General features: G+C 40.1%; 1 protein-coding gene across 1 annotated transcript in view; it reads left to right on the top strand.

Moving 5' to 3' along the window:
* SUCLG2 (succinate-CoA ligase GDP-forming subunit beta) overlaps positions 1-14200 on the top strand; it is a 236092-nt gene extending 221892 nt beyond the window's left edge. Inside the window, exon 11 of the mRNA XM_073351050.1 lies at positions 12484-14200. Within this exon, the coding sequence (XP_073207151.1) occupies positions 12484-12599 (116 nt within the window). The 3' untranslated portion in view covers positions 12600-14200. The remainder of the gene's footprint in view (positions 1-12483) is intronic.
* The last annotated feature ends 4043 nt before the right edge of the window (positions 14201-18243 follow it).

Here is an 18243-nt window from a genome sequence, read left to right as displayed (position 1 = left end):
TACAAGGACATAGTCATACCCAATCATTTAACTGTGCTACAAACACACTTCTTTACAGCATTATGTTAACCATTAAGGACTTTTGCAATGAAGCCTGGTTTTATTCTATTCGTTGCGTTGAGTTTTTTTTGTTTTGTTTTTTTCTGTTTTAATGCCTCATACAGATTGTGAGGCCACCTCTCTCCCTGTTCGCCACTGTGGGGGGTGGAATCTACTGGGGTGTGTTTTTGCCGACTGCCCAGGTTTGATGGCCTGGTGGCAGAATGTTCTCAGGGAAGAACTCTTGGTTCTGGAATTGATTTGTCAGAGTCTGAGTCTTTGGCCTTGCGGGTTTGATGTAAGGCCCATCTCTTTTTCCTCTGGACGGTGCCTGGAGGGGGGGTGATTAATAGGGGTCACCATGTAAAAGTCAGCACTTGCACAGGTTTACCTATAGTATTGTATCTCAGGTACTTTTCCCTATATTTACAGTAGGCAGCCCAGGGCTTAGAGCAATCCAGGGTAGAAAATGGAGCGTGGCTGATGAATACACTTGAGCTCTGACCCGTTGGCGTTACTCCTTGCAGAATAGCAGGAAATAGAACGTGTATATAAATAAATAAATGAAATGAAATTTAAAAGAGGGGGGAGGGGAATATTATATTTTTTCTTTCAAATGTTTTCCCCCAAAATTTGAAATTCTATCAAAATTTTGAAAATATTTCAACCACCTGTAGCAGGAACTGCCCCTGCCTTAGAACTGCAGAGCGGCTTGTGCTGTCCATCGGTGTCTTTGCAGTGAAGGATTCCAGGCTTTTTAGAACCCCTCTGGCTTTTCAGGCTCAGTGCGGGTGGGGAAGCAATTGTGTCCTTGCGTATACATCAAGAGCCAGACAATACATTTTAACCAACCAGGCTCATTGTTTTTCTCTTGTACCAAATAAGAGTGTGGCAGGTCACTGGCAGGATGCACCATGTTTCCTATTAAAGGGGTAGGCGGTTGCTATCCAAAATGTGAGTGTTACATGCAGAGCCTTGGGGGCATGGCTCTTGAAGTGGCAGGTTGGCCCTGTGAAACTCCATATCTGAGAAACTTCTTCTCTTCACCTTGGCAAAGAAGCTAAGTTTTCACATCCCTCAGTGTCATTCTGTTGTGCATAGGTCATTTCCCCATGACATCAGGGGATGCCAAAGTTTGTAGCATGCACTCCTTCTGTTCTGTATACTTTCTTGTACCACAGTCATCCCCGCAATATCTGAGCACCTTCCAGTAGTGCATTAAGCAACATGACCATCAGTGGAGGCCCAATACTCTGCCAAATAGGGAGAACCTTAAACACCTCTGAATTGAAGCATAGAAATAGGTTGCCAGGGATTTCATTGGATGATGAAACGCTCCCTCGTTCTAAAGAAAGGCAACTAACAGAGTAATTTAATGTAGGTGACTCAGAGAGCAAAGGAGGTAACTAAGAGATAGGAATTAATTTTGTATGTAAAGCCTCAACATTTGATTATTTTTCATGCAACTTTTGTTGTTTGTTTTAGTTTTTTGCTAAGAGCAGCCGTAGTTTTCTTGATTTAATAGCTGTTAGTGAACTGATTTAGGAATTGAAAAGCTATCATGTTTGGAAGAAGGTAATTCACAGTTGTAGTTGTAGGCTGGTTATTACCATTTTCTTTTAAACCATCTAGGGGACACAGGGAAAACTAGGCTGCAATGTTTATGGCCCATCTTAAACTACTGCCTGTCTAATGCATCACATGGGAATTCTTGATGTTTTCGTCTACTTGTAATTTGCAGTCTGTGATCCTGTATGTCTGGACCTTGTGCCATGTTATTTTCATTACCTTTGCCCTCCCCAGGTTCTGGAACACTGCAAAAACTAAAGCAATCCATGGTGTGTGTTAGAGCAACCCTAGGTACTGCTCTAACCTGCAGCTGCCTATGGCCTGCCCGGCAGCCCAGAATCTCCCTAGCACTGAATGCTGTAACTCATGATTACGCAGGGGCTTGCAAGCAGGGCTGCCTTGATTGACCCGACACTGCTCCTGCACTGACAGATTTCTTGCCAAAACCCCTTGAGGCTCCTGTATGTCCTCTATACTACCACCTGAACGTGGTTTATGACAGCCAGTCCAGGGGCCCAAATTGGCCCCATTGCGTCTAGGACCTTTATCTCAGAAGAGTTGTGTGTGCTGCTTAGTCTGTGGGATCAATACTGGATCTTCATGGGGTTAGAGATGGAAAAAATCAGTTAATCCATCATTCCCTTCCCATGCAGTATTGGTTCCTGGGATTATCCAGGCTGGTTTAAATGTCTTGGGAGATGGAGCTACCTCTGTTCCCTTTGGAGACTGTCCCACCATAATACCGTAGCTATGGCTGTTAGCCCTAATGTTGCTTTTAATTCATCTTATTAGTCGTAGTTTTACCTCCTGTATTCCCCTAAGCAAGGACTTCTGTGGTGTTTACTCCCTTCAGGTATTTTACTTATAGGCCCTTCTCATGTGACTGCCCCTTCCCTTGCCTCCTTAGTCATTCAGCCAACCTATTCCTAAGCAGTTCTTTTCATCTGTCTTCCAAAAGTCAATCCCTCCAACCCCGTAATCATCTATGTTGCTCTTCTTTGAACCCCCATCACTTTGTATGAAGATAAAATTATTCTGAATTAATAATCAATACAGCGAAAGCCATAGGGGCTCCCCAAAACATTTTAAAACAAAACTGATACTATTTTACATTTCATTGGATGAAAGAGAGACCAACACACATTTTTGTATTTCCATTTTATACGTTTTCCCAGCAGAAGGTTCATGAGTACTCCCATAAATCTAACCGATTTGTGCCCTGCACTTTAAAGACTCTTTGCCCACATGCAATGTATTACAAATGTCTTGATGAGTAAAGTTTTAATCAGTCAAATCTGTCTTGATTTAGCAGGATTTTGTGGACAAATCTTTGTTCTCAGCTGTATAATAACTACAAGCTGTTTTACCAGTGGATAAAGAAAGGATTACTCTTCTCTTTGAAAATGGTAACTTTATAATTACATGTATTTACTTGCCTTATCAGAAAAGAACTCACCAGCTGAGACGCAGGATTATTTTTGTTTAAAAGGCTCATGGGTGACTGGAAAAACCACACATTCTGGGTTTTAACTTTTATAGACATAAGAGACATTGTTTCTACTGGGTACGTGCAGCCGTTTTACAGGATTTTTTTTCTCCTCTTTTAATATAACATTCTGTTTGAACTGATTTCTACATAGACTAACCAGCAGTGTTGGGCTAAAGCCAAAATGCAGCTCATTGTTGTGGTCAAAAATAAAATAAAAACTGAGGGTAGGGAAGAATAAAGAGATTAACTTTGTCACAATAAAATGAAATATTCTCCTGCTTTTTGGTTGAGAATCTGTGACATTCTCTCTCTTCCCTCCAAAAAGTGAACTTCTTTCAAATGTGTCCATAATAAGGACAGGAACAAATGGGAGTGGACTCTGTTATTGTGTATGGTCCATGCTAGAAGGCAGACAGGACCACGTTTTCAAAACTGGCTTCTAAATTTCCATTTCCAAAATTGCCCATCCAAGTTTTTGGGTATGCGTTTGCAGACCTAAAATTTTGCATGCTCAGAATTTCAGAGTTGCACATGGAAACTGTTTTCACGCACGAGTAGAGCAGTTATGTATCTGCCCAATTTGCATATTTGAATGCTATTTGTTGTCCAGTTTGTGAGCACAAATGCTGTTCTCATATGTAAATCTACCAAAAACCTGAGCGCCCAAATTATTGTGATTAACAGGAGACGAGAACATACGGTATTATGTACACACGTTTGAAAGTATGAAGAAATATTTTTTTACCTAATGTTAACCCCACTCTGACATCCTGAGTTTGAAAATTCAACGTGAAAAATGCTATGGTGAAAATATAGAGTAGAAAATGGAGAAAGGAATATCAGAATAGAAAGTTTTAAAGGATTTCTGCAGTAAAGTCATGGAAGATAATCTCTTCTTGATTATGTTGCCAAAGGCTACAAAATTCATAAACCACCAAACAGTCTTCAGTTGACAATAACTTTCCATTTAATCCCAAAACTCACTGGTGACTAAGTGAAAGGCTCTATATTCCACTCCAAACACTTGACTCTTCCAGACTCTCAAGGTTGTACATTTCTAACTCGAAACTGTGTGTATACTAATGGAGATGAAATGCCCTTGATGTATACCACTACATAGTGTCATGAGGTTGAAACATTGCTATGCAATGACACCTGGTCACAATGTGGTATCACTGATGAAGCCTTACTAACCAAAATGTGAGTGATGAAATATCTCACCATGATGCCCTAACAAAATGTCCGCTAGGAAGGCTGTACTCAGTTTTGAAAGTTATTTCTTTATTTTTCTCACTTTCCTGCACACTCCCAGATGTACACACTTTCTCCCCTATTTTCTGGTAAGGGCTGGATGTTACTGCAAAAATCTTGAACCCATTCCTGAACCTCAATTTTCAAAATGGCAGCGCATTCTGTTTCTAGTTCATGTGTATGGCCAAACACCACATTCGCGAGCGCTATAAAAACATTGATTCTTTTTTCATTCAAACTTTTAATGTTCCCGAGTATCGATAGTTTCTAGAGGATACATTTGCACTGCAGTAAAAGACCTGCAGCAAGTTGCAGCTGTTTGGGGTCAGCTATCGCAGGCTCAGGCTGATGGGCTAATCAAATTGCAGTGTGGAGGTTCAGGCTCGATGTGGAGCCCAGGCTCTGGGACCAAGGAAGGAGGAGAGTCCCAGAGCCTGGATGTCAGCCCGAGCCGCACAAACCCAAATCAGCTGACCTGGGCTCAGAGTCGGTGCCGCAGGTTTTCTTATCGCAGTGTAGACATACCGAAAGATACATTTGTAACAATATAAACTGATTTTGTATATTGTTAAAACTGTAGCAATAAAACATGTCTAATAGAGTAATTATAAGTAGGTTTTTAAGGTAGCATACTTAAAATAAATGTGTTTAATAAATTTCTGGGTTAGTGGTAACAAGTACTTCAAGACAACAGAAATGTGAATTTGAGACATGACACAGCAAACACTATAATGCTTCTGGGTCTATGATTCAAAAGTGTGTATTTGAAATAAAGTGGAGTGCAAAGATGTGCTGGTAAAAATACACGTTGCAGGCTAATCCATAGAGTGACATTGATATTAACTTGAGAGAGAGAAAATAAAAGAGAGGTTCGCTTTCCCCGTGTACAATGGCATTCTTATAATAGGAGTCAGGTTGAAAGCAGCCTGTAATATTGTGCATTTTCACTGCTACACAGCTGATTATAGCATAAGTGAAGGGGAGATTATCTTGATAGCCTATGTATGGAATTCTGTTTACAGTTCTCTGACACCATCCAGTGGCAGGAGGTTAATGTTAGACTAGTTTCGTGGGGATTTTTTTTTTTTGCTTTAATTTCCACTGCCATATAGGGCATTTTACTTTAGTTTTTAAGCCTGTTTCTAATGCTTTCAGATTATTTAGTTTTTAGATCCATTTCCGTGCTTTCAGACTGTTTTAGAGACATCATTCAAGTTTCTCTCTTTTATCCATCTTCCTAAAATGTCTATCACTACGTACATAACAAAAGCAAACTGAATTTCCAGAAGCAGAAAATATCAGTCATTTACAGATTACTTGTTGAAGGTATCTTTATTTGTATGTCCTGCTTAGAAGGCTGTTTTGTATTTCATAGGTACCAAAATCACACTCTTTTGATTGTGAGACAGATTGGTTCACTTTTCCAATTTCCTATCTCCATTCTTTTGCCTAAAACCTTTTTTTTAGTTTGTGTCTTGTATTGATTTTGTTAATATATTAGTCAAGTACAGTCTAGAGCAATCAACGTGAGGCAGCATACATCTAATGTACTGCTCCCATTCTGACCTGTTGGTAGATTGACCTCAGCAACTTCATGAAGAGAAAATGTTAGTTTTAAATACTTGGATACTACAAATAGCATAATTTTTTGCTTTGTAGGAAAATAGCCAGCAAAATGTCTCTTGCTCTATCTCGCCTCCCGTCCTCCTCCTTTTATGGAAAAGTCCTATAGAAGCCTATCAATCAATCCATCTGTCTAATCTTAGTTATATTTGGTTATCACTGTTGTATCTGTGCGCCAGATTAATCCTGCGGGGTTCTGTAGAAATTAAATGGGATTCCATAAGAGTTATTCTAACAACCTAAAGAATTTTTATAGAGAAGGATACCTTTTCTGTAGGCTTTTTAAAACCACCCTAAAGAGTTCTTCTGCATGTGGATATGTATTTCTGCCTTAAATATTACAGGATGGTTGGGGGGAAAAAAACTATATCAAGGTTATAATCTTCTATGAACTTCTACAGGATTTTTCTAAACATTACAGAGCAGGCAGGGCTCCCTTCTGTCATAGATTTCAGATGCTGCTTAGTTTGTCATTGACCTTTGTAGACAAGCTGCGACTGTCCGTGCAGTGCATGGGGATAGAAAGCATGACCTCTTCTCCCAGTGCTGCTAGGACAGTAGCAGACAGTTAGTTATTCCTCCTTTAGCCATCTGCCTCTTCGATCACAAAAGTAAGCAGACCTGCTGCTGTAGAGATGTCTTTGGCTTCTATCAATTGAGGGAGTGGGAACCTTGACTTGAGCCCACTGCAGAAACAGGCTCTTGTTTGTGGCAGAATAGAGCTGTTATCTATCTCAAAATATTGTATAATTATTAAAAAAAAAAAAACCTCTCCATGTTTCTTTTAAGCAAAATCACACTTTAAAATCATGAGCACCCCGAAGAGAAAGTTGCATGCTACTGAGCATGTTTACTGCATGATTAATAATTAAGGATGTAATTAAAGTATAACTACACATATAATTACAAGTCATTTTGTAGGTCCAGGAATTATGAAGTAATTAAACATTTTGACAAGGCAAATGAAGGAGGAATTTGATGAGGGGGAGGGAGAGTTATAGAATCTACTCTTAAAGAGGATCAGTTCAGGTCCTTACGCTGACAATTTCTGATGCAGTCCCTAGTGTGAATTCCACCTATGCAGCCAAAACACCTGACGAGGGATCCTTGTATGTTGCTTAGTGCATCGGTTTTCAGAGTTGTCACTTAGCTTTGTTGAAGGAAAGGGTCCGGAAAGTCCAAATTTTTCTTCACTGCTGTTTTCCTAAATGAAGAGGTTACAGCCAGGGCGGAATCTGAACAACGGCTCTTCTGGTTTTGGAAGAGTCAGAAACCTTCACCATTCACCTTCATTAGTATGACTCTGTTCATGAAAAAGGATGGGGAGCTGGGATTAAAAAGAATGAAATCAGGAAAGGAAAAAGATGATCAGAAAAAGGACTTGAAATCCTACAAAGTTAGTGCAATCAAAATTGTGTCAGGGTAATTTAATTCGGAAATAAAAAAATCAGCATGTTTCTTGAGAAATTACCTCTTTCCTGACGCAAACTTGTTATAGTTTATCTTTGTGTTCTACAGCAATGTCCTGACATAATCACTAGTGGTGTGCAAGAGTCTTTAAAATTTAGGATTAGCATTGATTAAAGGGCTGAAGCAGCATCGATTGTTAAATATTGAGATGACATTAATTACACTCTAGCGGCAAAGGGGAATTGGGCTTGCCTTTTGTAGGATTGCCTTTGTGCTGTACTCTTAAGAATTGTCTATTAAATAAGCAAAAAAGAGCAGGATCAAAAGAGCAGGGGCGAGGGTGTCTTAAAAAAAGGGAGTTAGGTTTGTAGGGTCAGTGCAGTTAGGTCACTAACATAATGGAGTGGACCCATCTCAACCCATGGGAAGGAAACCCTGGAAGAATTCCACCATGATTTCAACAGCTTCCACCCCACCATCAACCTCAGCCTGGACCAATCCACATGGGAGGTCCACTTCCTAGACACCACGGTGCAAATAAGTGACTGTCACGTTAACACCACCCTATACCAAAAACCCACTGACCACTATGCCTACCTTCATGCCTCCAGCTTCCATCCTGGACACACCACACAATGCATTGTCTACAGCCAAGCACTGAGGTACAATCGCATTTGCTCCAACCCCTCAGACAGAGACCAACACCTACAAGATCTTCACCAAGCATTCTCAAAACTACAATACCCACATAAGGAAATAAGGAAACAGATCAACAGAGCCAGACGTGTACCCAGAAGCCTCCTGCTGGAAGACAAGCCCAAGAAAGAAACCAACAGAACTCCACTGGCCATCACATACAGTCCTCAGCTAAAACCTCTCCAACGCATCATCAGTGATCTACAACCCATCCTGGACAACAATCCCTCACTTTCACAGGCCTTGGGAGGCAGGCCAGTCCTCACCCCCAGACAACCCGCCAACCTGAAGCATATTCTCACCAGCAACTACACACCGCACCATAGTAACTCTAACTCAGGAACCAATCCATGCAACAAACCTCGATGCCAACTCTGCGCACATATCTACACCAGCGACACCATCACAGGACCTAACCAGATCAGCCACACCATCACTGGTACATTCACCTTTACGTCCACCAATGTAGTATATGCCATCATGTGCCAGCAATGCCCCTCTGCTATGTACATCAGCCAAACCAGACAGTCCCTACGTAAAAGGATAAATGGACACAAATCAGATATTAGGAATGGCAATATACAAAGACCTGTAGGAGAACACTTCAATCTCCCTGGACTCACAATAGCAGATTTAAAGGTAGCCATCCTGCAGCAAAAAAACTTCAGGACCAGACTTCAAAGAGAAACTGCTGAGCTTCAGTTCATTTGTAAATTTTACACCATCAGCTCAGGATTAAACAAAGACTATGAATGGCTCGCCAGCTACAAAAGCAGTTTCTCCTCCCTTGGTGTTCACACCTCAACTACTGGAAGAGGGCCTCATCCTCCCTGATCGAACTAACCTCGTTATCCCGAGCCTGATTCTTGCTTGCATATTTATACCTGCCTCTGGAAACTTCCACTGCATGCAACTGATGAAGTGGGTATTCACCCACGAAAGCTTCTGCTCCAATACGTCTGTTAGTCTATAAGGTGCCACAGGACTCTTTGCTGCTTTTACAGATCCAGACTAACACAGCTACCCCTCTGATATATAAAACATTGGTCTATCTACGCATCTGTCCACACTGTAGAAAACTTAACTTACATTTTTTTAAAAAAGCTTTATTTAAAAACACCAAGTTGGTGGAGATCAGGTGCCACACCACTTTCTGATACATCCCCTACCTTGAGACTATCTTCTTCACTTGAAAAGAGAGGCAGTCCATCTGTATTACATAAAGACCGTGGCTTCCACCAGCAATACTATCCCATTAATGTTTAGATAACAGAAATGCATGACACACATACATGGGATTTCATTCTCAGCATAGAACCCTCAGGGGTTACAGTGGCTTTAAGTTAATTTTGCATCTTCCCAATCTTGGGCTGCTCTGGGGGCTGGAGAGGCTTCCAGTGTAAATTAGACTGGCCTGGGAACTACATTAGGCTGTCTGCACCAACTTATGGGCTGCAACAAAGCCCAAAATCTCCACTCTAGAACCTGGTGCAGCCCTGCCCCAAAGTGTCCTGCCGCCCATGCATCACCCTACACCAAGGATTGCCGGGGGGTACTTTGCAGGCAACCTTATGGCTGACTTCCTCAGGCACAATGCCAGGGGAATCTTGCCTCAGCTGGATCTGGGACTTCTTGAGCCCCTTTATGCTGCTCTGGCTTCTACCTAGTGGACATGGTCTAAATTGATGAGGAGGACTTCACACCAGATGTTCTCTACCTCTTAGTTCTTACTATCTTGGACTTGAGTATGCATCTTTTGGGATTTGCCTTGATGATAATGGTGTTTGCAGACTGAGTGCCACCCAGACTGATCTCTAGCTAGGTCCTTAAGACCATTTGGCTGGATGTTCAGTCTATGTCTATCAGTGGTGATCTTATCTCACCACCGAAGCTTTTGGTGCCCACATGATTGCCAGATGTGTAGCAGCATTCCTTGGTAAACATGTTTCATAATTTGTTGGTCTTCCACTCTAACAACAGGACCATACCAAAGGCACTGAAATTGAACCAGTGCTGATGGAGGCAGTTGCGGGGTTCGGCTACGAATACTCCTGTTTCTGATCTTGTCCTGCTACTGCAGCTGACAAAGACTAAGAGAATCAAAAATGTCAGTCCACCACTTCCCAGTGCCCACATTTCATTGCCATACAATGAAGTTGGTATAACCATGCTTCTGTGGACGTGCACCATTTTGGCAACATGTCATCTCAGTGATGCTAAAGAAATAAGCCCAGCACATCAGTGTTCTATGCAGTTGTGTCCCTGGATTTCTTTTGGACTCCAAATAGAAAATGATTGTTGATTTAACCAAACAGGGTTGTAGAATGTATAAATTTAAGTCTGGCATAAATTATGGGGAATAGTGAAACATTTCTACAGTTCAGAGTGAGAGATTTTACTGGCTGTTGGAGCTGTGAAAATATTGACTCTTTAAGGTTAAAATCAATATTGTCACTCCTAAGCACAGTTCAGTGAAATGATTACATTAGGACTTTATATCTGGCAAAATTAACACGGTTCTCTTACCTCGGTGCTTAGCAACCTTAGTTCACATGACTATTTGACAAGTGTTCCCCAACAACTAAAGGGTTAGGAATGTTTTAAGAGAGAGCTCCTCAGTTCCCAGAGGAGCATGAACACTCCATATTATGGTCTAGTGGATGTGTGGCCATGAGGCATTGTGAAGCATGGGGATTTTGAGGGTGAAGGCATAGACTTTGAAACGCATAGCAACAACAGAGGACATCAAGAACTCAGGAAATCTAGTGATAGGCTCATATTTTGATGAGTTGCAGGGTCTATTTCATCTAGATGTCTAGGGAACTATATCGCTCCCATTTCTGTCATATCTGAGCATCTATGATGCCTGAAATCAGGGACGAATTTGTCCCATTATGTCTGGCACACTTTTAACATACTGGGCAAAGTGATTTCACAGTCAGATCGTGATTTTGAATATGAATATCATTTTCAGTAAATTCCAGGTTCTTTCACATGTTTCTATAATGCACTGTTTTGACCCAGTGTTGTTTTACATACAGAGAACATCTTAGTAAAAAGTAGAGCCTGTTTGCAGTCAATGAATGAACAGGAGAATAAACTTAACATTACTGAACACACTGATGGTTGTGAACAGTTTGCCTAGTTCTTAACAATCCTCCATATTGGGGTCTCAGATACCTAGCAGCCTACCTTTTAAGTGTCATGTCCGCCTCCTTTTGGAAGTTTTATATGTTCAGTATGTGCTTAGTAAATCCTCAGAAAGGGTTAAGAGAGAGAAAGTCTGCCAGTAATTTTCTAAATCCTTTGTCTCACCCATCATGAAATGCAAGTAAAAACTGCCCATCATTTTCAGTTTGGTGTTTCCAGGAGGTGCCAAATGTATTGCATCAAACCAGGTAAGAGACTTCTGGGGAAACACTAAATATATGTGATCACTGTGCCAGAACATTTCAAGGACCTGTCCCTGTGCAGTATTAATAAACGAAGAGCTTCAGTGACAATCAGTCATCTCTTTTCATTAATCTGTTCTCATTTAACTCTGCATTTGCCTTTTATATGAGTCTGACAGTGTGAAACACGCATTTCCCCGAAATGTCTCTCTCAATTTATAGCCTTTTTTCATGACTATGAGAGTGCTCTGTTGAGTGTATTTGAAGTATTTGTCTACAGAGCACATAGGCTCAATAGCTGTACAGTCTTACAAATGATATTATAGTATTTGATATCTTTCAGGGAACAAAGGATAATGTCATGCTCATTCTCTGAATAATTTACAGTTGAATGCTCTTCCATCTCCAGTCCTTCTGGACTTTAAGCAGAGGTGCAGAAGTACTTTATGGTCAGAGGGTCAGACTATACCTTGGCTACCTGCATCAGCTACTCCCAAACAGTCAAATTCTCAGGATTGCGCAGAAACCTCAAGCTTCTTAAAAATAAAAATAATAATTTTACTCCTTTGAGGCCATCACAGGTGGATTTTAGAGTTATCATTAATAACTGTGGTGGGTTTTCTTTTGTAATAATAATACCCCTAACTTGTGTCCAGTGCTTTTAATCTTCAAAGTGTTTTACAAACGTTAATGGAATGGAGCATGGTCCATTATCCATGGGAGTCTTTTCATTGACTTCAGTGGACATTGGATTGGCCCCTGAGTCCTCATAACACTCCTGTGATATAGGTAAGTACTATTATCAGAGAGCAGCTTATCTGAGGCCACAGAAGTAGGTACTGTCAGAGTTGGAATTAGATTTTAGGAGTTCCTGGGCTCAAACCCCTACGTGACTCCTCTCTCTTTAAAGCAAAATTAAATCAGGTTTAATGCTTTAAACCAGGTTGATGAAGGGTTAATAGAAAGCATTTGCAACATGTATTCATTAGTTAACCTTTTCAATTTCCTTTCTAGGAACGAATGTTCATGAGGCACGTCGCATTCTGAATGAAAGTGGATTACCAATTACCTCTGCAAGGGACCTTGAGGATGCAGCAAAGAAAGCAGTGGCTAGTGTGGAAAACAAATGACTCCTTGAAGATATTTGCCTGTAGAGGGTCTGTGATTCACAGAAGTGACAATCACATTCTTGTTGTAGGGAGAATTATTAGGGTTCCTTAAAGCAGTCATCAGTATTGCTTAATTTATCCATCTGACAAACCCAGATGGTACGAAAATTAGTGAATCCTCAATCTGCAAATTTCTGGATTGAGAAATACGTTAATTAACATTTAATTCCACAAAGTTCCTGGGGTTTTTTTTGCGTGTGTTTTTTTCCAAAATAATGTAGTTGATGGATTTGTGAATAAGGTATAGTTAGTAACTTACTGACTCCTGTCGACGGGGTTCTTCCCTAATCCAACAAATACTGTTTCCACATTTTTTTGGAAAAACATTTGAGTTCATTTTTAATGTCCTAAAGAGTCGGCAGGCAAAAGTAAAGCCTAATCATCGATTGATGTATTTTTATGAATTTTTACAATAACAAAAAAAAATCTGCTTTCAATAAATAGGTTAGTTTTCTTCCTTAGATAATTTGTGCTTGTATCAGACTCCATGCCTGAAAATGATTTCTTTGTATTCAGATACAAAAAGTGTACCTCACAATAGGAAGAAAAATTGAATACCGTTATTTGTAGTAGTGAAAGGACCGTCCATTCTTCTACTGTACCAGTAAACAGATGACATGTGATTCAGTTGATTTAGTAGCCATTGGAGGTGAAATTGAGTACCGTCCTTCCAAATGTGTCCGTGCCATACGGTATCTATGGGTGTATGTATGCAGTGAATCTAATGGCTGCCAACTTTTCAAAATAAACTCTTTAAGTAATAGTAGTTATTACAATTCTGAATATTCAGCATAACGTACGAATCAATAGCCACACTATGTGAGTAATAAGAAAAAAATTCTCAAAATAGTCACTTTATTTCCAAAAAAGAATTTTGATTGGCTGTGAATAAAACTTTTCTTGTTCACTTTTCACAAACGTTTGAATGCTCAAGCGTTAGTAACGCAAATACTTCAGACAAGAACAACGAGGAGTCCTTAGGGCACCTTAGAGACTATCAAATTTATTTGGGCATAAGCTTTTATGGGCTAAAACCCACTTCATTAGATGCATGGAGTGGAAAATACAGTAGGCAGGTATAAATACACAGCACATGAAAAGGTGGGAGTTGCCTTACCAAGTGGGGGGGTCAGTGCTGATGAGCCAATTCAATTAAGGTGGAAGTGGGCTATTCTCAACAGTTGATAAGAAGGGGTGGAAATCACTTTTGTAATGCAAATGAGGCCAATTTAAACAAGGTGGCCCATTTCAAACAAGTTGACAAGAAGATGTGATTATATCGACTAAAAATCCTATGGAGTCATTTGTACTGTTATAATAATTCAAGCTGTTGATTATTTACACAAATCATTCAATCAGGGAACAGAAGACACTACCAAGTGGCTTGAGTAACTAATCAATGAAGTACACATTGCAGACCACAAACTGTTTGCTGAAATTTGTGAATAATTTTGAGTAATGTACCAATGAGATAATGTCATGATCTGTTTCTGAACAATTTGTAAATGGGGGAAAAGGTAAAATTTGTCTAATAAATTATTCATTGTGAATTATTTGCTCCACTCTAATCAACACTCTGCTTTATTTGGGAAAAAATACTTTGTCATTTATATTTTTGTTGACATTTCCATGACAACATTTATATTCAAAATGATTGATTTAGATTAATCTATGTAGATATACAGTATAGCCAGATTCTTCAATTACCTAATTCCTCTTCCTTCACCCTGTTGCCCAAGGGAAAAAGTATATCCTCATTAGAATAGTGATAAACATACTAGTGTGAGTTACTGTCCATATAAGAAAATTACTAATTCAATTAAAGATAATAAGTATTTGATCAATTTAATGAGGGTCTGGTAAATGATTATACGGTGGGCTACTTTTAAGAAAAAGAAAGAAACCCTTATCGTAAACATCTCAGTATGACATATTTTAAGTACAGGAAAATAAAAACATTTTTTTGTCAGTCAGTAAAGTGGTAAAGTAAATATTTCCTTGTTAAGGTCCCATACACTATCTAGCTTTCTTATGACAGGTTTCAGAATAGCAGCCGTGTTAGTCTGTATCCATAAAAAGAAAAGGAGGACTTGTAGCACCTTAGAGACTAACAAATTTATTAGAGCATAAGCTTTCGTGAGCTACAGCTCACTTCATCGGATGCTGTAACTGTAGTTCACGAAAGCTTATGCTCTAATAAATGTGTTAGTCTCTAAAGTGCCACAAGTCCTCCTTTTCTTTTTAGCTTTCTTATGGTATCCAGCATACACACACACTCAGGTTAATCTACATATAGATCTGAGAGAAGTGGGTATTAGTTTGGACCTGTGCTAATTAATCCAAATTTTCATATTACTTGTAGCCTTTTTAAATATTAAATAATTAGTGCTTTTGAAAGTTTTGTGGTAGTTGGAATTAAATGTTTTTTGCTACCAGCATTGTTTGAAGCAGTGCTGATTTCCCTAGGAGTTTGTGTTTAAACTTTCTACTAAATTTTTTAAAATATACAGAACTGGTAATTAAATTTAGCAACCCATGAAAAGGAGTTTAGGTTTTTGAGGGAAGTAATTTAGAATAGCTGACTCAACTTCCAGTGGTAAATATGATTGTAAATGGATCCAGTTTTTCATTTTAAAATTCATCTTAATGTCCATGGAGCTGCCTACTTTCCCAGAATGTGAATAAATGCTCCTCCCTGTTCTTTATGGCCTTACTAAAGTCAGTGACAAAACTCCTATTTACCTCAACCAGATAAAATCTTGATCCTGTATTTCTCATGCCTTAAACAGTGAATTTCAGTTTCTTGCATTTAGTGGGGAAAATAGTACTTGAAATTTAAAACAATCTTTTTATATTGGTCACAGAAGTCTCTTCTTTCCTTACCATAAGCATCTTCTCTACTTTGATCCAGTAATTTGCAACAGTCACTGGAATGTGTCTATAAAAATGAGTGAAAGATGCACACAATAACTTACCTTTTTTGGTTCTAAATTCATAAAGAATAATAGTATTTGGCACATTTGTATGAAATTTTTTCAAATGTTTTCACGTGCACCCAATATTTAGCCAAATAAATGCAAAAGTCAACCCAATTAATGACTTTGCTTATTCTTTTTAGAGTAAGAAGACTGATTTGTTTGCCTGCTGACTTGTCTGCTCTTCCATTCTGTACCTTTTTATGGACCTGTGAAGTGAAGTTGATGTGGATTTAATTCCATATGGGCAATTCTTGTGTGATCTTAGGCTTTTAAGCATGTTGGTTGGTTTGTTTTAAGCTGTATGCCTCCATTTATGATAAGGTGTTTCCAGTCCTGTCCAAGCATCATACCCAATATCCACATACAGAATGGGGCAGTGCACTGCACCCTTACAAAAACCTTATTTTTATTTTGGAGACGATATGCAGAAACTGTATAAACTTTGGAGAATGCTTGCACTTCAGAGGTGCCGTCGTTTGACAACACTGTGTGTGGTGGAATTTGAAGGTTAGAAATGCCAAATTCAGCAGCATTTTTTCACTCCAATAATTAGAACATGTGCTGGGTTCAAAAAGTACTTTTCACTCTTTAGTTGTTCGATGTCCTTGGTTGACGTTCTTTGCACGGAATAAACGTGCCAAAACCGCTGGTGCCAGGAATTGGAACCAAAGCCCTTACTTGTAATTTGTCTTTATATTCCTCACCCCCTACCCCCTTTTGGATGCATGGCCTCAGTCCTGCAGGGCACTGAGCTGCCTGTGGAGACGTATGGAGAAGGTGACCATTGATGTTTGCTATTCAGCAGAAACTCAGCAACTGACTTCAGTATGCGCACAAGGGTGAGCTTCTAGCTGCACCATTCTGAGTCACGGTGCTTTGTCAGTCTTCTGCACAAAACATCCACGGGGGTACTGAGTGGTCAAACTTTCACCGGACCAAATTGGAGTGGGTGTAGAAGCCTAGTGTTTAAGGCAGAACCCATGCATGACATTAGTGACACAGCAGTTATTTTACTTCATAAGAATCCCGACAAGTACTGGAAGGCAGATTGCAAAGCACAGGCCATCTGGAAAACACCAGCCAAAGGCACACATGGTGTCAAACATCATTGTAATAACTTGCTTCAGAACGTAAGTTCAGGTGACATTTTGATATGTTGTCAAAGGTTCTAGGACAGGACCCTATTAGAACAAGAATAAAAGGATGAAAATCCTTGCACACTGACATTGTATTAGGGTTTGACAAGATCTCTTTAAAGTTCTTCTAAAGAAAAAGGAACAGCTGGGTGCTACGAACTTTGTTGCGGTGACAGATATTTCTAGGGCTGTTGTATTGGGAATGGATTCCATTGAGGGCATCACAAGAACTCGTGGGAGGGACAGTAAAACAAATTTGTTCCTAGATAATACTCAGCTATCCATTCTGGATGTAGGTAGGAGGAAGTGTGGACCGTGGCAGGCAACTTTAGACGTGCCTTGGCCATGCCTACAGAGTGACAGAGATGAATAGCTCAGAATAAAGTTATGGTGAAGCTAGGACATTATGCAATAACACCCCTGTGGGTAAAGGACTGCGGCAGTGAACCTGTAGGAGAGTTTGAAGCTATGAATATCCAGTTGGGATTGCTGTTTAGCGGAACTCTGTTTTGAGCAGGACCAAACTGGGAGTTCTGGGTAAGAGCAATTAATGTGACTGACCAGGAAGTGCAGCTAATGAAAAATCAGATCTTGGGGACAGTGTCTAGTGTAGCTGGCATCTCAAAGCCTCTCAAGGAGCAGAGATCATCAGCTGTGAAGTTTAAATTCTTGGGTCCATTCCATCTATTCCTAATAACTTGTAATGCTTCAAAGATCACTGTCCAATTTACATTTGAACAAATTGAGGTGAGGGCAGTGAGAACAGACTCAGACTCGTCTTGTGATGACATCTGGCGAAAACAGTGAAAGGACCCTGAGTTACCTTTGGTTTGCCGATAGATCTACTGAAGGAGACCCAGACTGGGTAGGTTCAATGCAGTTCAGGAACGATTATCCATTGAACTTGCTACCAATTTGCTGGTGTATGAAGATAACAGGATTGTCTTACAGGGAACAGTACTGGAGGCCTTCATGATAACGAAGTGCAGGCCACCTGGGTCTGAAAAGACACTGATCGGCATATTCAGCAGATTTTTTTGGTTAGACATGGCCACGCATGTTAAGGACTGAATACTTTTTATCTGTCGAGACAGGAAAGCACCAGCAAGAAGAGACAAATTTCCTTTAGGGGAAATGCCCCAACATAGTAAGTCCTGGGAGTTCATACAGATTGACTTGAAAGGCCCATTACCAGAAACACCAGCTGGAAATCGGTATTAGCTGATAGCGTCTGACACCCTCTCAAAGTCAATGGTGGTGCAGCCACTGAAGGATAAAAGGACTGGGACAGTCAAGGCAGCATTGGTGAATCATGCCATGTTGCAGTTTAGCCCACCAAGCTTCATCTGTGGTGACCCGGGGAAGGAATTTGAATCTCAGTTCTTACACCAGGTCTGCAGACAACTCCAGGTAACCCATGTGAGGATCATGTCACCCGCCCCCATTGCTGCAGCTCCATGTAGACACGCCCAAACTCTTTCTCCCCTCCCT

This window comes from Lepidochelys kempii, chromosome 7 (assembly GCF_965140285.1).
Source record: "Lepidochelys kempii isolate rLepKem1 chromosome 7, rLepKem1.hap1, whole genome shotgun sequence".
NCBI classification, from domain to species: Eukaryota; Metazoa; Chordata; order Testudines; family Cheloniidae; genus Lepidochelys; species Lepidochelys kempii.
This window is presented reverse-complemented; position numbering and strand designations above follow the sequence as displayed.